Source organism: Pseudophryne corroboree, chromosome 5 (assembly GCF_028390025.1).
Source record: "Pseudophryne corroboree isolate aPseCor3 chromosome 5, aPseCor3.hap2, whole genome shotgun sequence".
Classification (NCBI taxonomy): Eukaryota; Metazoa; Chordata; class Amphibia; order Anura; family Myobatrachidae; genus Pseudophryne; species Pseudophryne corroboree.
In genome coordinates, this window is record NC_086448.1 from 210,782,290 (window position 1) to 210,804,186 (window position 21,897).

At 45.1% G+C, this 21,897-nt stretch overlaps 1 protein-coding gene across 4 annotated transcripts in view; it reads left to right on the plus strand.

The window, feature by feature from the left end:
- The window catches only part of ZEB1 (zinc finger E-box binding homeobox 1), a 244,780-nt gene that overhangs the window by 117,371 nt on the left and 105,512 nt on the right, over positions 1–21,897 (plus strand). For all 4 annotated transcript variants that reach the window (XM_063922067.1, XM_063922066.1, XM_063922069.1 and 1 more), the window contains exon 2: positions 13,746–13,940. In XM_063922067.1, coding sequence (XP_063778137.1) covers positions 13,746–13,940 — 195 coding nt within the window. The remainder of the gene's footprint in view (positions 1–13,745; positions 13,941–21,897) is intronic.

The following is a 21,897-nucleotide window of genomic DNA, read 5'->3' on the forward strand; positions in this document are numbered from 1 at the left end:
GGTACAGGTTCACAGTTAGTTCTTATAGCTTGTGGGGGTAATTCTGACCCGCTCGCACGCTGCTGGTTTTCGCAGCCGTGCGAACAGGTCGGAACTGCGCATACGCAACGGACGCAATGCGCAGGTGCGTTATTGCTCACTATAGCACCACTCACTGCAGCAATAGACCGCTCACTGCAGCACCATTCTCTCCAGGTCACCCCCACACTCCCCCTCCCCCCCCCCACCAGCAAAAGACTGCTCGGCCTCACAGCATCACCAGTCTCCCTCTCCAGGTCCCCCCCCCAGCAGTCAGGCAGGCGTCGTCTTCTTCTGGGCGGCGCTGACGGCTGCTGTCCCGGACGGACCCTTGCGCTGCTGTGTATGGGTGGTCAGCGGGCTGCTGGTCACACAGGTGCACACCACCGTGCACTGTTCCTGGGTGCTGACCCTCAGCGGCGGCGCGCTGTCCCTCAGCGGCGGCGGCGGCGGGCTGGATCTGTGAAGTTCCTCCTCCTGCTTGGCTCCTCTGCACTGACTACATGTCACATTTCTCCAGGGAGCCAATCAGGAGGAGGAACACACGTGAGCAGAGCAGCAGCAGCAACAGGTGACAGGGAAGGAGGTGGACATGTCGGGTGCCGGGTGCGGCTGCGCGCAGCGGCGCGAAAATCAATACAAAAAATCAATTAAAGATGACGGGGGGGGGGGGGGGGGGCGTGCCCTGGTGCCCAATCCCCTAAATCCGCCACTGGTTGGCACATCTCCCCATATCTAGCCAGGTACATTGGATCCTTACCTTGATGGATGCTTTAATGAAGCTGGCCAGCAGAGGTCCCTGCTGTTTGCAAGCCCCAGGATCCTGCTGAGCTGAGCAAGCTGTAAGGGTCCCAGGGCAGCATATCTATCACCTATCACCTATAGTTATGACAATGTAATGTTAGAAATACTTCCCTTTGCTGTAAAATATAGATATTACCGTGTGTAAAACTTCTGTTCTACCTGCTCAGACTGCTGCAGATCTCCCTTACACAATAATAAAAGCTATGTAAGACTCCACAACCCTTAATAATGTTGTTGTTATTGTTGTTGTAAGCCATGATTATGTTATAAAAAGAAAACCACAATAAATCAGGTTTAACCGTTATAATTGATACTACTCTCACTGCTAGAATAATAACTGGTAGTAAAGTGTCATCCACTGTAAAATGATTTTGGTTCCTGGGTCACCATAATCAAATCTGTTGGCTAAATTGGCCATCAGCAAACTGTATAGCATAAATAAACATTACATGTAATTGTTACTCATACAGTAACCATTTATATGACAAACAGCTCAGCCCTTTTTTACAGTTTGCCAGTTTTTCAGGACACAGAAAGCATAATTAGTCGCGGCTCATTGAACCATGTGATCATTTACTTACAAGCATTTGTTGTGTACTTTTGTATTTATTACAATGGATTTACATTAATTGCCTGCCAAGTTTCAATTCTGCCAGCCACTTTAGGACCAGAGTACTTGGTGATATGGATAGATATACTACTGTGTTCAAAATAGTTATTCAGGGTGAACAAATAAAATTATAGAACAAATACACATTGAATGAGAAGGAAGCATCACTCACTCAATGAAAATTTTCTAAAAATAAAAAGATTCTTTGCACCTGATATCGTAATCCTATCCAGAATTCCACTATATTCAAGTTTTCCTTTAGTATATATTTTTTCCATTTAAACTAAGGCGCATTACCATTTGCATTTTTCCACCTTTATTAATGTTATTTAGGGGGCATATTTATCACAATCTGCATTTTTAATATTTTTCACCTAAATTGCAAAAATGATTTTTGCCGGGAGATGGGCTCTAATAAGAGTCCACCCTGGAAAAAAGCTGCTTTCTGGTTCGGATCCATGGAGCCAATATGCGTGCCCAGATAGGCTGGCTCATGCATAACTGGGGGCTGATGGGGAGGGAAATATAGTAGCCATAGGCTCCTGTAGGCACACCATTTGCTGATGGCATTAGCTATCGGTCCTAGGTTTCCAACTACGTAGCAGCCCCTATGGACACCTGTATTTGCGCTGAGAAATGGAGGGACCGTGGCAGATATGGTACACCTGTTTTAACTTTCCAAAGAAATTAGAATCTTTTCGGTCACTATGGTTACAGCACAGTTGTGCACATAACACCATTTTATTAAATCCACATCTTCACCATACACATGAGAAATCTCACTATTTGTATCAATTTACTTTCCATGTCATGTTTCTGGAGCTATAGGTGCTTCCTGGAGTTTGACAGAGAAAACAGAGAGAAAATAATAACAGTTGCCATGTATTTTGCACACAGTTATATACTAGGTTGTATTTGCTCAATAAAAACGATTGTCAGAGCCTGACGTGCCTAACCCTCCATGTCCACCGGGTGAGCTATTTATTTAAGGGTTAAAGGATTACCACTGAGACACCTTAATTCCATTAGAAAGACATTCTCTGGTAAGTTTCCCCGTCTGCATCTGGGGAGTTGTTTATGATGTAATGTTCTAGCCGGGGAAGTTATGACAACGTTCCAAACAGCTGGCTTCCAGTGGGTAATGGAAGAATGGAGGCTAGCTTAGACAGGGCCACATCACCAAGCAGCATGGGTGTCATCAGTCTGCAGAGGAGAACAGACGCCAACGTCCTCACAAACACACACGTAAAAAAAAAACACCTTACACATCTCTGGAATGGGCTGCAGAGTCTGCTATAAAACTGCAAAACACTTCTAGCTTTCCCAATACTTAAAAAAAAATATACAGTATATATTGACCATGAAAAATCCTTTTAAAGACGGAATAGACAGCTTTGCCGTTATGGGTCAATAGATATACAGTAAAAGGGTCGACAGTCATTAGGCCAACACCAACTGGTCAACATGCACATGGTTGACATGGTCAAAAGGTCAACAGTAGCAAAAGGACGACATGTAAAAGGGAGACAATGGAAAAGGTCAACAGGGACAAAAGATCGACATGGCAATGGTCACAACACAAGTCGTCAACACCCGTTTTTTTTGGAGTACATTTTGATTCTGTTCTCATCTGTGACCACCATTTGTTGAAACACGTATGCTCGCCACGCTTTGGGGACAGTGTCTCGGTCCACTTCGCTCGCCACAAGGTTACTAAAGGTTATGATTTGTGATATGGATGGTCAATAAAGCAAAAGTTGAAAAAACATGAATAAAAACCCCAAAATGTGTCGACCATATGTGTGTTGCCCATTGTCATGTCGACCATTTGAACCTGTCGACCATAAGCACTGTGTTGACCTTTTGACCATGTCAACTTTTTGTACATATCAACGTAGTGCATGTCAACCATATGGTGTCAACCTATTGACTGTCTTTCTAGACCAGGTGTGGGCAATTATTTCAGCTGAGGGGGCCACTTGACACTTTCTTGTCAGTATCCGATGGCCACACACAAAATAGCAGCTCCCCCCACTTGCCAAAAATATAGGAACGTGGCTTCATGTGGAAGAGGTGTGGACAAAAAATAATACAGATTCATATTAGGCTGCACAATAGTCTCCATTATTCAAATTGCACCACACAGCGCCACTTACACACATTACGGCAGGTAGAGCTCCCTTTTACACAGTACGGAAGGTAGAGCCCCCTTTTACACAGTACGGAAGGTAGAGCCCCCTTTTACACAGTACGGAAGGTAGAGCCCCCTTTTACACATTACAGCAGGTAGAGTCCCCTTTTACACATTACAGCAGGTAGAGTCCCCTTTTACACATTACAGCAGGTAGAGCCCCCTTTTACACATTAACATTTTATTTGGGATAATTATTGTGCAGCAAGCAAATTATCCGATCAGGAAAGAGCGATTGTCCCACTAGCGGGGAAAGGTGTGACACAGTGATAGAACACGGGGGGGGGGGGGGGGTTCTGACACAGTGACAGAACACGGGGGGGAGACAGTGATAGAACCCGGGGGTGTGTGACACAGTGACAGAACACGGGGGGTGTGACACAGTGACAGAGCACGGTGGGGTTGACAGTGACAGAACACGGTGGGGGTGACCCAGTGATAGGACATGGGAGGGTGACACAGTGACAGAACACGGGGGGACGGGACGGTGAAAGAACATGGGGGGTGTGACACAGTGACAGAACACGGGTGGTGTGACACAGTGACGGAACACGAGGGGTGACACGGTGACAGAACACGAGGAAATGCTGATGTCACGCCCGTCGCCAGCAACATTTCAATAGCTGCCGACAGCACGATCGCTGCCAGGAGGGGGCGGCAAGATTTGAATCTCGCCCATATACTGTATTTTATAACTTGTATTATATAAGGTGTATGTCCCAGTAATGAAAGTTTAATTATTTTAATTTATTTACCATCTCTTTGCTCATGAATGACCTCTGACATCTGCATGTGATCAATCTGGTGTAACCATCCATTTTTGGGAGAGCGATTGCTATTGGTTTAAGAGGTGACCTTGGCAAAGACATGCTATAGATGTTAAGAAGAACTTGATTCATTTCTTTTGTTGATGGGTTTCCTGATCTGCTGCAAAGATTTTTAATTAGCTGGTCCCGCCAGATTAATATTCAGCTTGCACTTGAACCATGATCCTCTCTGTTCACGCTCAGTTCTGTACTGTACCTTACTTCATTGATGCCAATATAGTTAGAAGGTGAAAACTTAATGACCCAAACTCAAAGTGTGTATTTGCTATGCAAAAATCATGAGAACAAAAGGCAGTGCTTGATTTTATTGAAATTAAGAATTTAAATCCATTCTTTACTGCGTAAACTGAAGCATAGGAATTACACTTTAAATGACTAAATGATTAATTTACCTGGCTCTATTGGAGTAGGGAGAAGTGAAATAATTGGCCTAGCATCCTTCTGGCGGCTCAGATGTCTCTATTTTTCCATTGGCACTATTATTTATTCAAATCAGAAAAATATGTTTTGAATCTCTGAAATGTACAATTGACCTGTTTTCATCTCTACATATTGGGGTTCATTCTGACACGATCGCTCGCTGCAGTTTATCGCAGCGCAGCGATCGGATCGGAATTGTGCATGCAGTGCGCCGGCGCATGCCGGACGGCCGAATGCCGTCATTTCCCTGCGTTCGCCTCTGCCTGATTGACAGGCAGAGGCGGTCGGTGGGCAGGAGGGGGCGGAACGGTAGCGTTTGCCCGCCGTTATGGGGGCACGGTCCGGCCAACGCAAACGTGGCTGGACCGTGCGGGGGGGCCGCAGCGGCTGTGTGATGTCACACGCAGCCGCTGCGAGCCGGGGAGCGATGAGTAGCTCCCGGCCAGCACGCTAAAGCTGTGCTGGTCGGGAGCTACTCTTGAAGTGCAAAAGCTTCGCCTCTGTGCTATGCTTTTGCACTTCTGCGAGGGGGGGGGGGGCGTGGCGGGGTAGCCCTGTGCTGGGCGTCCCAACGCATGTCTATTGTCATGATCGTAGCCCTGCAAAATTTTGCAGGGCTACAATCAACTCGGGATGACCCCCATTGTGCATTAAGGATCACATTATACTGTCAGACTTCTCTAGCTGCAGATTTCGGTTTCACACCATCCATGGCCTCCACACAGTGAGATCCATGCTTAGATGAATGTAGATGCGTATATTTCTATTGCTTATGCCCACAAAAAAAAAAAAAATAGCCACATACATCCGCAAGCAGATTTGGTTGCATCTGACACATGCGTGGCATTTTGCCTAAAACAACGGAGGGAAGGGGCAGTCAAACTCAGTCCAGGCTTAAGAGCTTATTGTCATAGAAACATAGAATGTAATGGCAGATAAGAACCTCTTAGCCCATTAAGTCTGCCCATGTACACACACCAATTAACCTACTTGTATATTTTTGGATTGTGTGAGGAAACCGGAGTACCCAGATGAAACCCATGTGGGTAGAATATACAAACTCCACACAAGTTTGTGGTGATAATTGAACCAATGACCTCAGTGCTGTCAGGCAGTAATGCTAACCACTACACATCCGTACGGTCTCGGGTTGAGTATGTTATGTTGACGGTGACCATGTAAACATGAGAATGTCAACATGGTCATAATGTCGACAATAGTTTTTTTGGTAAATCTAACTCTAACATTGTCGACTGAGACAGAGATGTAGATATGGCTGTAATTAGCTATACGTGTATCACATGTTGGTGGCCGCTGACAGGTTGAAATAAAGCCTGATGATATTCATATCTATTGGGGGCTTCTTGTTTTCCATTGTGCCTATATTATATGATTCTATGGTTGAAATTTCTGCTACTTTCATTCGTACACGAAAAGGAATATTATACCTGCTGTAATAAAAAGTTGTTTGTTATTGAAATCAAACCTAATAGTGAATATGTTTTTCATTACATAAATGTTACATTTCTACTTAGGCTTATGAAAACGTTTTTTCTCACATTGTTTCTGTTAATAAAGTTTGTTGGAAATGCTTTGTGCTGTAACCGTTAATTTTAGTGTTCATGTCAGGTAAACGTGGTGGTCACACTATTCGTCGGAACTCTCCAGAATGCTATTCGAACAAATTGCGGACAACTTGGGACCTATCACATGGTGGATTATCCTGCTGAAATACTACATTAATGTGAGGGTACATAAAGTCCATGAAGGGCTGCAAATGGTTATCAAGCAATATAACATAGCAGTTACAGGTCAATGACATGTTCAGCTGTACCTGCAGTCCCATCCCATGTCACATGAACACACCCCACAGCATTATGGAACCATCACCAGACTTCAGGGTTCAATTAGCAACGTCATGAGCCCAGAGGAGGCGATGTGTCCGGTGTCGTAGTGTTAACGGGCACTCCATATCCCATAGAAGTTAAAGAACGCTACAATGACCTGCTGCACATGCGTCTGGTACCTCCTCCATTGAATGTCGATGTGATTTGAGCCAGTGTCACTTGTCTGTTACCATGTACAATTCTGGCCAGATGCCGCTGGTCACGATCATTAAGCTCCCATGGCGCTGTCCATGGTGGGTGGTAATGCCTTCTGTGAGGTATTGCCAGTACACACATAACACTGTAGATCGAAAAATGTTGAATGTCTCCACAACTTCGTAAACTGAATGTCCCATCTGTCGGGCACCCACTATCATGTCCCTTTCAAACTTAAATAATTCACCCCACTATCATGCCTGATTCAAATTCCAATAATTCATGTCTCCTTGCCATGAGCAGCCTAGCCGGTGCTCAAACTGACTCAAGCTTTTTTTTTGTTTAAACCATTTTTTGTTGTTTTTATTTTGGATTTAAACCATTTTTTTTTATTTCTGCATTAATGTTTTAATGAGAATAAATTGAATCACGTATTAGAAACCGTGATCAACCATGTTGTAGTGCTTTCTAACATTAATAGTGTTATTAGGCTTTGATTTGATTTATTTTACATCTTTCAATTAAACCTATTTTTTTACAGCTTATTCCTATTACATCTGAATATATATAGGTAGACTAAACATATTAAAACATAAAAGTAAACTCAGAGATGGATGACATTGAAAATAAGAGCAACAAGTTAATGTTAAGCATTAGTCCTACTTATTATAATTAAATAAATCTGAATAGTAATACAAAACGGAAAATGCAAAAGCACATTTCAGAGAGAGAAACACACACACACACACACACACACACACACACACACACACACACACACACACACACACACATTCAGCATTAGCACTGGGCATTCCACTGGCATTAAACATTTTGAATAAAAACACTAGTTTTTTTTTAGTATATTAGGCTTTTTATGCATTCATATTTTCACCAAAGAAATAAAAATTGGTGCTTTGTCTTCTAAAGCTCGTCTATAACCTCCAAGCAGACCTGTTTCTTCTATTATGGGCAAAGTGTGCATTCATCTTAGTCTGTAGGCGTGTTGGCACTGAATTAAATTACAGTACAATTTAAAAGATAAACTTGCAATGCCTGTCTGATAAATGAGTCTTTATATAATATTTACTCTGGATTAAGGGGGACATGTACTAATCAGTGATAAAAGTGGAGAAGTGAGCTAGTGGAGAAGCTGCCCATGGTAACCAATCAGCTGCTCTGTATACTATTATTTTCTGCAAATTATAAATGTTACGTCAATGCTGATTGGTTGCCATGGGCAGCTTCTCCACTGGCTCACTTCTCCACTTTTATCACTGCTAAGTATATGTCCCCCTACATTATTTCATAGGCCTAGATTTCCAATAGATTACCCCGTCAACTGTAATTTCACATGCTACATTCTGGGGCAATATAAAATTTTGTTTAACCTGCAAATTGATGGCATTTCCTGCACTAATGTACAAATTGAGTAGTATGTGAATTACAATAAGCAAACACAGGCTGTGTTCACTAATGATATTCCCCTGTTTATCTAACGTTTCTACATTACAATTTAAATTTGCACAAATCCTAGGATGGCAGCTACATTTTACTGCTGCCACATCACTTTCTGAGATTCTTGTTTTGTGGATTAGTTAGTTTCATGTCTCTTTGATGTATTTTACTTGCTTTATTCTGTATATATGTGACCACACCAATATTTTTAAGCTCATAAAATGAGTAAAAGAGTAAAAGGTCACTACTAAGATGGCGAATCATCCTCAAGATTGGCTTACTGAGTTTCAAAGCACTACATGACCAGGGCCCAAGGTACCTGAAGCACCTTCTGACCCCATACTGCCCCCACTCGATTACTGCGATCTGTAGATGAAGGACTATTAGTAGTACCTAGAATCTCCCGTAATTCATCTGGGGGTCGAGCTTTTAGTCATGCGGCTCTGATTCTATGGAACTCACTTCCCCGCACAGTGCGAGAGGCCACCACTATAGAATCCTTCAAAAATAGACTCCAGACTTTCCTGTTTACTCAAGCATTTCCATAATGTCCCTTTAGTATCTTCATGCTTCTGTATTTTATGAAAAGAAGTTCTGTACTTCATTGTTTCTGTACTACCGTATATACTCGAGTATAAGCCGACTTTTTCAGCACATTTTTCTATGCTGAAAAAGCCCCCCTCGGCTTATACTCGAGTCAATGGCTGCAGCAGACGCCGTGGGCTGTGTGGGCGTCCGCTGCAGCCGGCTCCAGGACAGACACTAGAGGTCATTATTGACCTCTAGTGTCTGTGCGCGTTGCTATGGGAGAGACGTCATGACGTCTCTCCCATAGAGATGATCGGGTGCCGGGGAGCGGGCGGCCGGACAGAGCGGCGGCCGGACGGAGCGGGCGGCCGGACGGAGCGGGCGGCCGGACGGAGCGGAGCAGCGCAGCAGCAGAAGAAGCGGTCGGGGAAGCAGGAGCGGGGCAGTGGTAAGTATTGTTTTTGTGTGTGTTTGTGTGTTTGTAAGCGGCGACGGGGGCACTGCAACAGGGGGCAAAGAAAGAAGGGGGCACTGCAACAGGGGGCAAAGAAAGAAGGGGGCACTGCAACAGGGGGCAAAGAAAGAAGGGGGCACTGCAACAGGGGGCAAAGAAAGAAGGAGGCACAACTACTGGGGGCAATGAAAGGGGGCACAACTACTGGGGGCAATGGAAGGGGGCACAACTACTGGGGGCAATGAAAGGGGGCACAACTACTGGGGGCAAAGAAAGAGAGGGCATAACTACTGGGGGCAATGAAAGGGGGCACAACTACTGGGGGCAAAGAAGGGGCAAAGCAACGGCGGCATGTTTTTATCTGGCACTGTGGGGGGATATCTGTTACTGGGGGTATATGTGGCACTGGGGGCACAACCCTAGCAACAAGCATTACCCCCTGGCAACAAGCATAACACCTACCGCATGAAACCCCTGGCAACGAGCATGACACCCTGAGCATGAAAACCCCTGGCACCGTACATTTCCCACCCTAGGCTTATACTCGAGTCAGTAATTTTTCCCAGTTTTTTGTGGTAAAATTAGGTATCTCGGCTTATATTCGGGTCGACTTATACTCGAGTATATACGGTATATTATACTATGTATCTGTTAAGCACCTTAAGTCCTATTGGAGAAAGAGCGCTATATAAATAAAATTATTATTATTATTACTTCCATTAACCTAGCGGATCAAATGCAGGGTGATAGTTAACTGCAGCTGTCTAATTTATTCACTAATACTTAAAGCAACAATGGATTACCACCTCTGTACATATTTCATTGCCCAAAGGGGCATTTAAGAGTTCTGTACCTTGGTGAACTTATAACTGCAACTTTGGCGTACAGACCACTAGATATTACTATATGTACGAGATATAGACATGAGTCCCACAACCAGGGGCTGGCTGGCAACTTTCAGCCTGGGGGGCAGAATCAAGTGAGTGGCCAAGCTTTTCACAGGGAATGCAATGCAAAAATGGCCCTGAAACACTTAAATTGCACTGGCCCAGTGGGCAAATGGCACCCTGTCCCCCTACCCAGCCAGCCCCTGCCCACAACATGCTAAACTTCAGTAACCTAATTGAGGAACTATCCAGACTGTGTATGAAAATACTTGGGTATCATAATGATAGGTCAACAGTGTCTAGGCTGACAGTCAATAGGTTGACAGGTACAAAAGGTTAACAATTGAAAGATCGACATGCTTCAACAGGTTCAAAAGGTCAACATGACAATAGTTCATGCACAATTGGTCAACATGGGTTTTTGGGGTTTTCTTACATGTTTTTCCAACTGTTGCTTTATGTACTATGCAAGTGGACTACGATTAGGAAATGTATCCTTGCCCGAAATGTAGCGAGCAAAGTGAGCCCACAAGGGTATACGTTTCCATTGATTGTGGTCATATATGTTAAAACATACAAAATTACACACACAAAAACAAAAAAAATAACTTGTTGGTCATTTCTGTGTCGACCATTATCATGGTGACCTTTTGACCCTGTTCACCTTTTGTACCTGTCGACCTTACCTGCTCTCTACCTTTTACCTGTTGACCTTTTGACTGTTCACCTTTTGACCCTAATGACTGTCTACATTGACACTGTAGATATTTTATGCCACTCAAATCCAAAAGAGGAGCAATTTTAACCTGCAATAAAGACAGGGGGGATTTCTGTACAGAGGTTATATAAACCATGTATATTATGAGTATTTTATTTTGTTTATTAGTTCTAAATCTAATTAACCAGATTTCATTTGTTAGTCCTAAAGGACTAAAAGCATGCATTTGTAGTTACACATTCTCTTTCTCTTCATTTTTACTTTGTTGCATATGTGATTACACATACTGTATATTATAAGCAAAAGTGCTGCCAAAAAAAGTTGACTATTTTAAGTTCAAAATGGCTGGTCAGTGACAATATTGCCTGCCTACCTTTCCTTGTGCTTCAATGATTGTATCGTTATCACACCCAGAGGCATGTAATTCTGCTTAATAGACATTTGCTTTGTAAACATGCGTAAAATAGGACAAGCGGAAGAAAAGATTGAGAGGCAAAGTGATTTATTTTATGTCAGGATCCTATTGGGAACTACTGAAGATTTTGTAAAGGCACATAGTTAATTAACTCCGTCATGTAGGTTTCTTTCTGGTACTCTGGTCTTTTCCATAGTCCTAAAACATACTGAGGTTTATTGCCTGCTGACTAATACCCTTTTTCAATCTACCGATGCGGGTCGCAGCCGGGAGCCTGACACGGGTGCTACCCGGCTGCGACCCGCATCGTCCCCTTTCCCATCAGCAGTCACCATCCCGGCATATTGCTGGGTTGGTGACACTGCTGGTGACGCAGCGGGGGCGGCCCTGGGAGGTCATTTGATCTCCCAGCGCCGCACTTCCATACAGTGTAAACGGGAGCCGTGTCGCATCGACACGGCTTCCGTTTATACTACACCTTACCCGGATCATTCCCGTGTCCTACCCAGGTAGATACCCGGTAGTATTCCCGGGTCACTTGATCTGGGTTTCTCCTGAGGGAGCCGTTTCCACTAGCAAAAAACACAGGTAAATTCACGCCTCCGTGCATTTACTCGTGTTTTTTGAGCTAGTGGAAAAGGGGTACAATACTCCGTTACCACTGCTGCAGTAACATGGGGGGCTGTCAGGTCTACCCAGGTAGCAGCTCAGTGAAAAGAGTCCTTGTAAAATAAAGGACAAGGGTAATGGTGCAGTGTAAATGTTAAAAGCCGGATCACTGGCACTTGGAAATGATGGAAACCAAGCGTCGGCAGAGGGGAGACCTGCCGCCAACCCGTTTACAGCCTGTATTGTGAACGTGGGTTTCAAGCTGCAGTGACATGGCTTGAATGCCGGGTGGAGGGGTGAGTGCAACAAGCCCCTTTGCGGGCTTGGTGGTGACCTGACGGTCACATGACTACATCCTGCTTGAACCAGTTACCCAGGTCAGAGAACGATTTTAGATGGAAAAGGGTTATTACATTTACTTTATCGCATCTGCATCATATGATAAAAATCATAGGAGGGTATCCAATTAGAGGTGAAGAAACATCGGGTGTGAAAAACTAACGTTTTTCACAATTATTCCCGATGTTTCACCCGTAATTTTTTTTTTTTACAGGCTATCCAATTTGGTCGCCTGTAAAAAAATACATTCTCTCCCGAAAACACACAGGTTCAGTGAAACCGGTGTATTTTTGGTAGAAACAGCGGGGCTGTTTTCGGGGGATTTGGTTTCGCCTGCCTGATAATTAACTGCGGCTAATTGGCTACCCCCATTAAATTTCACATTCCATTTAGAGGATTATTTTAATTTGAGTTTTCTATTTATTATTATTTGTAAGTGTAACAGCCCTTCTCACCACAAATGTCATGCTCAGGTTTATCATGTTAGATTGTAATTATCCTAATACTGATCAAACAGATTGGCGAACTCTTTATGATGCTCGTTTTTCTCTATTGAATAAGAAAATGAAGAAGGATAAGACATGAGTTAAAATAGTTTTCGTTGTTGAGGGTATTTTACAAACAAAAAATACATAACTCAGCGGTTGATGTATCACGCATTAAAAAAGTGGAGAAGAGGACCAGTGGGGGAGTTACCCTTTGCAAGCAATCATTGGGGTGCAATCTATAACGTGATAAGCACAAGTTGTTTGGTTGCTATGGGCAACTTCTCCTCTGGTCCACTTCTCCACTCTTTTCCCTGCTTGATACATCAACCCCCTAGTGTTGATGTCATCTGACATCTTTGCTAAATTTATTTTTCTAAAAGTTATTTTTCATAAAAGTTTCTGTCACTTTTAACCAATTTGATATTTGACTTTTCATTATAATTGTACTTTTCTGTTAATTTTATGCATGTCATTGTTTAGTAGATATTTCTGGTTTGAAACTGAATTAGTTGGCAACACCACCACTGCTTTTCTTTATACTTTCTTATACGTTATATGAAAAATGCATTTCAGGTTTTAAAATGTATTTTCCTACTTAATTTTCTCCCCATACAATGCATTTTTTCCCCAAATCTTCAAATGTGTGTGAAAAGATAACATTTCACTTTCACTTACTATTTCTTTATAGTAAGAATGGCAATGTATGTGATGTGGGATATTGGGTAATATTTTTGTTGATAGTAAATTAGTGTTTGTTGGCCAATTACAGATTTTTGTTTATATGTATTCTAATTAGATGTGTAATATTCCCAGCGTGGTCGCAGGAGAATTGCTTATTGTTGCCACTCATTAATTTGCCACATGATCTCGTTATAAACGCCGGCTGCTGTAATGATACGTTCGCAATAAAGAGTTCTTTCTTTTTCTCCTGCCACAGTTACCAATTACAACAGTGTGTTAGACGCAAATTCTGACTCAGACGATGAAGACAAATTGCACATAGTGGAAGAGGAAAGTGTTACAGATGCGGCAGATGGTGAGGGCAGTGTGCCAGAAGACGACTTGCCAACCGACCAAACAGTATTAGCAGAAAGCAGTGAAAGTGTGAAACAAAGTTGCTGGGATGATGAAGGTATATGCTTAGTTCTTAAGGAGAAACCCTGTATTATGCATAAGTGGGCTTGTTTGTGGTTATAATTAGTTTTCCAGAAAATATTTGTGCAGGTATCCACTGAGAGACCTTATTTATCTTCAGACTTAGATTTTATATTCTCAAAGGGGCTTTAATGCTAATTGCTTGGGTGAAGTATATTAAGTTATGGTTCTTAGGGTCTGATTTATGTTTGTAAGTAAAACAGAAAAGCAATTATATAAAAGCAAAAGCATACACCTTTATATTTTTTCTGTGCAGTATAAATACTGATGGGTTTTGCATGTAGCCCACAAATGTTAGACAACTTCATTTTACACCGCAATTTAGGATTCAGTTTGAACACACCCCACCCAACTCTAACTCTCTTCACATGTTACATTTGCTCCACCTGCAGTGCAGCATGGTTTTGCCAAGGTGCAAAGTTACTTGCTTATGTTTGCTTTACTCCCCACTCAGAATTAGACACATTGGGCGGTATTCAAATGATATATCACGCCCAATCTCTTTTCTAAAGTGATCCCCGTTACCGCACATTTCTCTTACGTCCTAGAGGATGCTGGGGACTCCGTAAGGACCATGGAGAATACACGGGCTCCGCAGGAGACATGGGCACTAAAAAGAACTTTAGGTATGGGTGTGCACTGGCTCCTCCCTCTATGCCCCTCCTCCAGACCTCAGTTTAATATTGTGCCCAGAGGAGACTGGGTGCACTACAGGGAGCTCTCCTGAGCTTCCTGAAAGAAAGTATTTTGTTAGGTTTTTTATTTTCAGGGAGACCTGCTGGCAACAGGCTCCCTGCATCGTGGGACTGAGGAGAGAGAAGCAGACCTACTTAAATGCTAGGCTCTGCTTCTTAGGCTACTGGACACCATTAGCTCCAGAGGGAGTCAGAACGCAGGTCTCCCCTAGCGGTTCGTCCCGGAGCCGCGCCACCGTCCTCCTCGCAGAGCCGGAAGATAGAAGCCGAGTGAGTATAAGAAGATAGAAGACTTCAGAGGCGGCAGAAGACTTCAGATCTTCAATGAGGTAACGCGCAGCGGTAACGCTGCGCGCCATTGCTCCCACACAGAACACACACACAGCGCACACTGTGAGGTGCAGGGGGGGGTGGGGGGGGGCGCCCTGGGCAGCAATGTATACCTCTAGGACTGGCTATGATTTGATTTACACTATTTAGTGGTATTTCAGAGTATCCCCGCCAGTTTGTTTTATAAAAAAAGCGTGACCGAAGCCCGCCACTGAGGGGGCGGGGCTTCTTCCTCGGCACTCACCAGCGCCATTTTCTCCACAGCACACGCTGAGAAGCTGGCCCCCCGGACTCTCCTCTGCTGATCACTGGTGACAGAGGGTTTTAAAGAAGGGGGGGGCACTTAATTTGACGCAGTGAATATATATATAAAAGCGCTATATCTGGGTAAATTTTTGTTTTTCATGGGTTATTGGCGCTGGGTGTGTGCTGGCCTTGCGGGGAAACTGTCTCCAAATAGATCTTTCCCTGAGTGTGTGGTGTGTCAGTACGTGCGTGTCGGCATGTCTGAAGCGGAAGGCTCTCCTAGGGATGAGGTGGAGCGCATGAGTGTGGTGTCGCCGTCGGCAATGCCAAAACATGACTGGATGGATATGTGGAATATTTTAAATGCAAATGTGAATTTATTGCACAAGCGTTTGGACAAAGCAGAGTCCAGGGACGGTACGGTGGGTCAGACCCTGCCTTTCCCTATGTCACAGGGGCCTTTGGGGTCTCAAAAGCGCCCACTTTCTCAGATAGTTGACACAGATACCGACACAGATTCTGACTCTAGTGTCGATTATGATGATGCGAGGTTGCAGCCAAAGTTGGCAAAGAGTATTCATTATATGATTATTGCTATAAAGGATGTGCTGCATATTATAGATGACCCCGCGGTGCCAAATCCTAAGATCCACATGTTTAAAGAAAAGAAGCCTGAGGTTACTTTTCCACCTTCTTTTGAATTAAATGAGTTATTTGAAAGTGCTTAGGAAACTCCAGATAAGAAACTGCAGATTCCCAAGAGGATTCTTATGGCGTATCCTTTCCCGATCAAGGACAGGATACCGTGGGAATCCTCCCCACGGGTGGACAAGGCGTTGACGCGCCTTTCCAAAAAGGTGGCGCTGCCGTCTCAGGATACCGCTGCCCTCAGGGATCCTGCTGACCGCAAGCAGGAAACTACCTTGAAGTCAATTTACACACATACCGGTACATTACTCAGACCGGCAATAGCGTCGGCTTGGGTTTGTAGCGCTGTACTAGCGTGGACCGATACCTTATCTGCTGATATGGATACGATGGATAAGGAAACTATTTTATTGACCTGGGCCATATTAAGGATGCGGTCCTTTATATGAGAGAGGCTCAGAGGGATATAGGCATACCGGGGTCCAGAGCGAACGCTATGGCGATTTCTGCCAGGCGAGCACTGTGGACCCGACAGTGGACGGGTGATGCCGACTCGAAACGGCATATGGAGGTTTTACCTTACAAGGGTGAGGAGTTGTTTGGGGAAGGTCTCGCGGACCTAGTCTCCACAGCTACTGCTGGTAAATCAACTTTTTTACCTTATGTTTCCTCACAGCCTAAGAAAGCGCCACATTATCAGATGCAGTCCTTTCGGCCGCATAAATCCAAGAGAGCTCAGGGATCTTCCTTTCTTGCCAGAGGTAAGGGCAAGGGGAAAAAGCTGCCAGCTACAGCCAGTTCCCAGGAACAAAAGTCCTCCCCGGCTTCTACTAAATCCACCGCATGACGCGGGGGCTCTGCGGGTGGAGTCCGCTCCTGTGGGGGCACGTCTTCGTCTTTTCAGCCAGGTCTGGGTTCATTCTCAGGTGGACCCCTGGGTAATAGACATTGTTTCCCAGGGGTACAAGCTGGAATTCGAAGAGGTGCCTCCTCGCCGGTTTTTCAAATCGGCACTGCCGACTTCTTCCCCAGAGAGGGAGGTAGTTTTGGCAGCAATTCAAAATTTGTGCCTTCAACAAGTGGTGGTCAAAGTTCCCCTGCAGCAGCAGGGGATGGGCTATTACTCAACCCTGTTTGTGGTCCCGAAACCGGACGGTTCAGTCAGACCAATTCTGAATTTAAAATCCTTAAACCTATACTTAAAGAGGTTCAAGTTCAAGATGGAATCGCTCAGGGCGGTCATCGCAAGTCTGGAAGAAGGAGATTATATGGTGTCCCTAGACATAAAGGATGCATACCTTCATATCCCCATTTATCAACCTCATCAGGCGTTCCTGAGATTTGTAGTGCAGGATTGTCATTACCAATTTCAGAAGTTGCCATTTGGGCTTTCCACGGCCCCGAGGATTTTTACCAAATTAATGGCAGAGATGATGGTGTTCCCGCGCAAGCAGGGGTCACAAATATCCCGTACTTGGACGATCTCCTGATAAAAGCGAGATCGAGAGAAAGATTGCTAGACAGCGTATCACTCTCCCTGAGGTTGTTACAACAACACTTGTTCAGTGCCGCATATTTAATTAAGGCTCACTGGGCTGGTGTTTGTTTAGTCAATCACTGTGTAATGTAACACCTTTGATTAGTGGGACATTTGCCTCAGCTGTAGTTGGGTCAATTTCCCATAGTATATCTGTAACTTCAACCATGCACAGCTGTGCATGTCAGCTGTGCGTTCCAATACTCAAAGCGTTCCTTCTCTAAGCGTCTTGAAAATGAACAGTTAAAAAAACAGTTGAACAAACATTGAACAGCATCAAGAAAGAAATCTGGAACATTATGTGGCCTCTCCTCACCTCTGCCATGAGAACACCAGGACCAATGCCTACTACTTCTGTGTCCAAGAACATCATGACTGCCCCCGGGACTACCCCTCAAGCTCAGCAGGGAACTGAGGGACGTGCGCATCAGAACCAGACTTTGCTGGGTCAGTTCCATTGGACATTAGTGTGCACCCCACATTCTCACACCCACCCGCACTGCTCTCATGAGACCAGGACATTTATCTTTTTCACAAAATAATGTTAGTACAGTTTTCCTGCAAATGTGTCTTTCTCTTCTCTTTCTTCTTACACGGTACTTCCACCCCACTGTGTGCTATTCCCGTAATGTGTACCTCCATTGGTTGCACACCCTGCCAGCAGTAACCTATGCAGTGCGCCCCACATGGCTGCCTCGGATGGTTCCCCTGTGGGCGGGGTGTGCTTCATTTGGATCTTTCCATGCAGGGTATAGCATACTCCTACACACGTGTCAGTTCTCCCATACATGCATTTGGCCCCTGTATGGCTCATCTCCCACTGTGTAACCTTGTAGTGCGCCCAACATGGCTGCCTTATCTGGTGCGCTTGTGGATGGGATGAAAAATGCGTGGACCTGATGTTTTTATTGGAACCCTACTCTGAACTTAAGGACTCTGCAATCTCCCCATTTTGTGTTCTCTTCTAGGGGTGGACTATTCCACCCTGGGTAATCCTACGCAGTGCGCCTAAGATGGCTGCCGCACCTGGTGCCTTGTGATGGTGGAATACACAACCCCTGGAGGTTATTACTCAAAATGCCTACACCAATCATGCATTATTCTTTCTGTGTCTTTGTCTGTGTGGTTTATCTTTTGATGTAATACTTAAATCTTCTGTATTATGTGCATTGTGTGAGTTCTAGTTGGCGCCGCGGATGGCTGCCTCGGTGCTGCTCTGCCAAGCAGCCTTAGTTTTTAGTCTTAAATGTATAATATGTCTACTGTACAGTTGCATATGTGCAGTATGAACTCATATGTGTAATGTTTGTAATGTATGCTACGTTTTTTCCTCCATGTTGCTGCTTGGCGATGCATTGTACCACAAAGAATTCCTAGTGTACGTGAGTACACCTGGCCAATAAAGCTGATTCTGATTCTGATTCTGAACACGGTTGGATTCTAAATCTACCAAAGTCACAGTTAGTTTCAACGACCCGATTGCCTTTCTTTGGCATGGTTCTGGACACTGAACAAAGGAGGGTCTTTCTCCCGATGGAAAAGGCACAGGAACTTCAGAGCTTGGTCAGGGACCTGTTGAGGCCGGACAGGGTGTCGGTACATCACTGCACTCGAGTGCTGGGGAAAATGGTGGCGTCTTACGAGGCCATTCCATTCGGCAGGTTCCAGGCCAGGACTTTTCAGTGGGACCTTCTGGACAAGTGGTCCGGGTCACATCTACAGATTCATCAGATGATCCGCCTGTCCCCCAGGGCCAGGGTGTCTCTCCTGTGGTGGCTGCAGGGTACTCACCTTCTAGAGGGTCGCAGGTTCGGCATCCAGGACTGGGTTCTGGTGACCACGGACGCGAGCCTCCGAGGATGGGGAGCAGTCACACAGGGAAGAAACTTCCAAGGTCTGTGGTCAAGCCAGGAGGCTTGTCTACACATCAACATTCTGGAATTAAGGGCCATATACAACGGCCTTCGTCAGGCGCAGACCTTACTTCGAGGTCTACCGGTTCTGATTCAGTCAGACAACATCACAGCAGTGGCTCATGTAAACCGCCAAGGCGGCACAAGGAGCAGAGTGGCAATGACAGAAGCCTCAAAGATTCTTCGATGGGCGGAGAGTCATGTAAGCGCTCTGACAGCAGTCTTCATTCCGGGAGTGGACAACTGGGAAGCAGACTTCCTCAGCAGACACGATCTGCAACCAGGAGAGTGGGGACTTCATCAAGAAGTCTTGGCAGAGATTGCAAGTCAGTGGGGACTGCCTCAAATAGACATGATGGCTTCACGTCTCAATAAGAAACTTCCGAGATATTGTGCCAGGTCAAGGGACCCTCAGGCGGTTGCAGTGTACGCACTGGTGACACCGTGGGTGTTTCAGTCGGTCTATGTGTTCCCTCCTCTTCCTCTCATCACAAAAATACTGAGAATCATAAGACGAAGAGGGGTTCTGGCAATTCTCATTGTTCCAGATTGGCCTCGAAGGGCCTGGTATCCGGATCTGCAGGAAATGCTCACAGAAGATCCGTGGCCTCTTCCTCTCAGGGAAGACCTGTTACAACAAGGCCCCTGTTTGTTCCAGGACTTACCGCGACTGCGTTTGACGGCATGGCGGTTGAACGCAGGATCCTAGCGGAGAAGGGCATTCCGGAGGAGGTCATTCCTACTCTGATTAAGGCTAGGAAGGAAGTGACATCGAAACATTATCACCGTATCTGGAGGAAGTATGTGTCTTGGTGTGAAGCCAAGACTGCTCCTCCGGAAGAATTCCATCTGGGCCCTTTTCTCCATTTCCTGCAAACTGGAGTGAATTTGGGCCTAAAGTTAGGCTCCATTAAGGTACAGATTTCGGCCCTATCCATTTTCTTTCAAAAGGAATTGGCTTCTCTTCCGGAAGTCCAGACTTTCGTGAAGGGGGTGCTGCATATCCAACCTCCTTTTGTGCCTCCGGTGGCACCATGGGACCTTAACGTGGTGTTACGGTTTCTTAAGTCTCACTGGTTTGAACCGCTTCAAACAGTTGAGTTGAAGTATCTCACTTGGAAAGTGGTCATGTTATTGGCCTTGGCTTCGGCGCGGCGAGTGTCGGAGTTGGCGGCTTTGTCTCACAAAAGCCCTTATCTGATTTTCCATGTGGATAGAGCGGAGCTGCGGACTCATCCTCAATTTTTGCCTAAGGTGGTTTCTTCTTTTCATATGAACCAACCTATTGTGGTGCCTGTGGCTATAAGAGACGTGGAGGATTCCGAGTCCCTGGATGTGGTCAGGGCATTGAAAATTTATGTGGCCAGAACGGCTCGGGTTAGGAAAACAGAGGCTCTGTTTATCCTGTATGCAGCCAACAAGATTGGCGCGCCTGCGTCTAAGCAGACTATTGCTCACTGGATCTGTAACACGATTCAGCAGGCTCATTCTATGGCTGGATTGCCGTTACAGAATTCGGTTAAGGCCCATTCCACTAGGAAGGTGGGCCCTTCTTGGGCGGCTGCCCGGGGCGTCTTGGCATTACAACTTTGCCGAGCGGCAACTTGGTCAGGTTCAAACACTTTTGCAAAATTCTACAAGTTTGATACCCTGGCTGATGAGGACCTAATGTTTGCTCATTCGGTGCTGCAGAGTCATCCGCACTCTCCCGCCCGTTTGGGAGCTTTGGTATAATCCCCATGGTCCTTTCGGAGTCCCCAGCATCCTCTAGGACGTGGGAGAAAATAAGATTGTAAACCTACCGGTAATCTTTTTCTCGTAGTCCGTAGAGGATGCTGGGCGCCCGTCCCAGTGCGGACAACATCCTGCAAGACTTGTATATAGTTTTTGCTTACATAAGGGTTATGTTTTTCAGTTGGATCAGTTTTGGACTGATGCTGGTTTTGTTTCATACTGTTGACTGGTTCGTATCTCCCATGTTTTATGGTGTGAATGGTGTGGCTGGTATGAATCTTGCCCTTGGATTTACAAAATCCTTTCCTCGTACTGTCCGTCTCCTCTGGGCACAGTTTCTCTAACTGAGGTCTGGAGGAGGGTTATAGAGGGAGGAGCCAGTGCACACCCATACCTAAAGTTCTTTTTAGTGCCCATGTCTCCTGCGGAGCCCGTCTATTCCCCATGGTCCTTACGGAGTCCCCAGCATCCTCTACGGACTACGAGAAAAAGATTTACCGGTAGGTTTAAAATCTTATTATTGCGCCCATAGTAAATCAGGTTTAGCTGCGTAAAGGGTTAGGCGCCCTCACTACCCCAGGGGTAGCGAGCTGAAATGATTATACTACTCCCGTCAGCAGAAACAAAACGGGTGTGGAAAGGGGTGAAAACAATTGAATACCACCCAATATGTCTCTTGATACCAACTGAGCATAGTTTAAATGCCACAGCCTTGATGAGTATGTTGTTGGCCATGTGAATTCATTTATAGCCACAGTCTACCCATACCCTAATGGCTACGTCAGCAGGATAACAAATCACGTAATCTCAAGTGTACTACATTTACCTCCA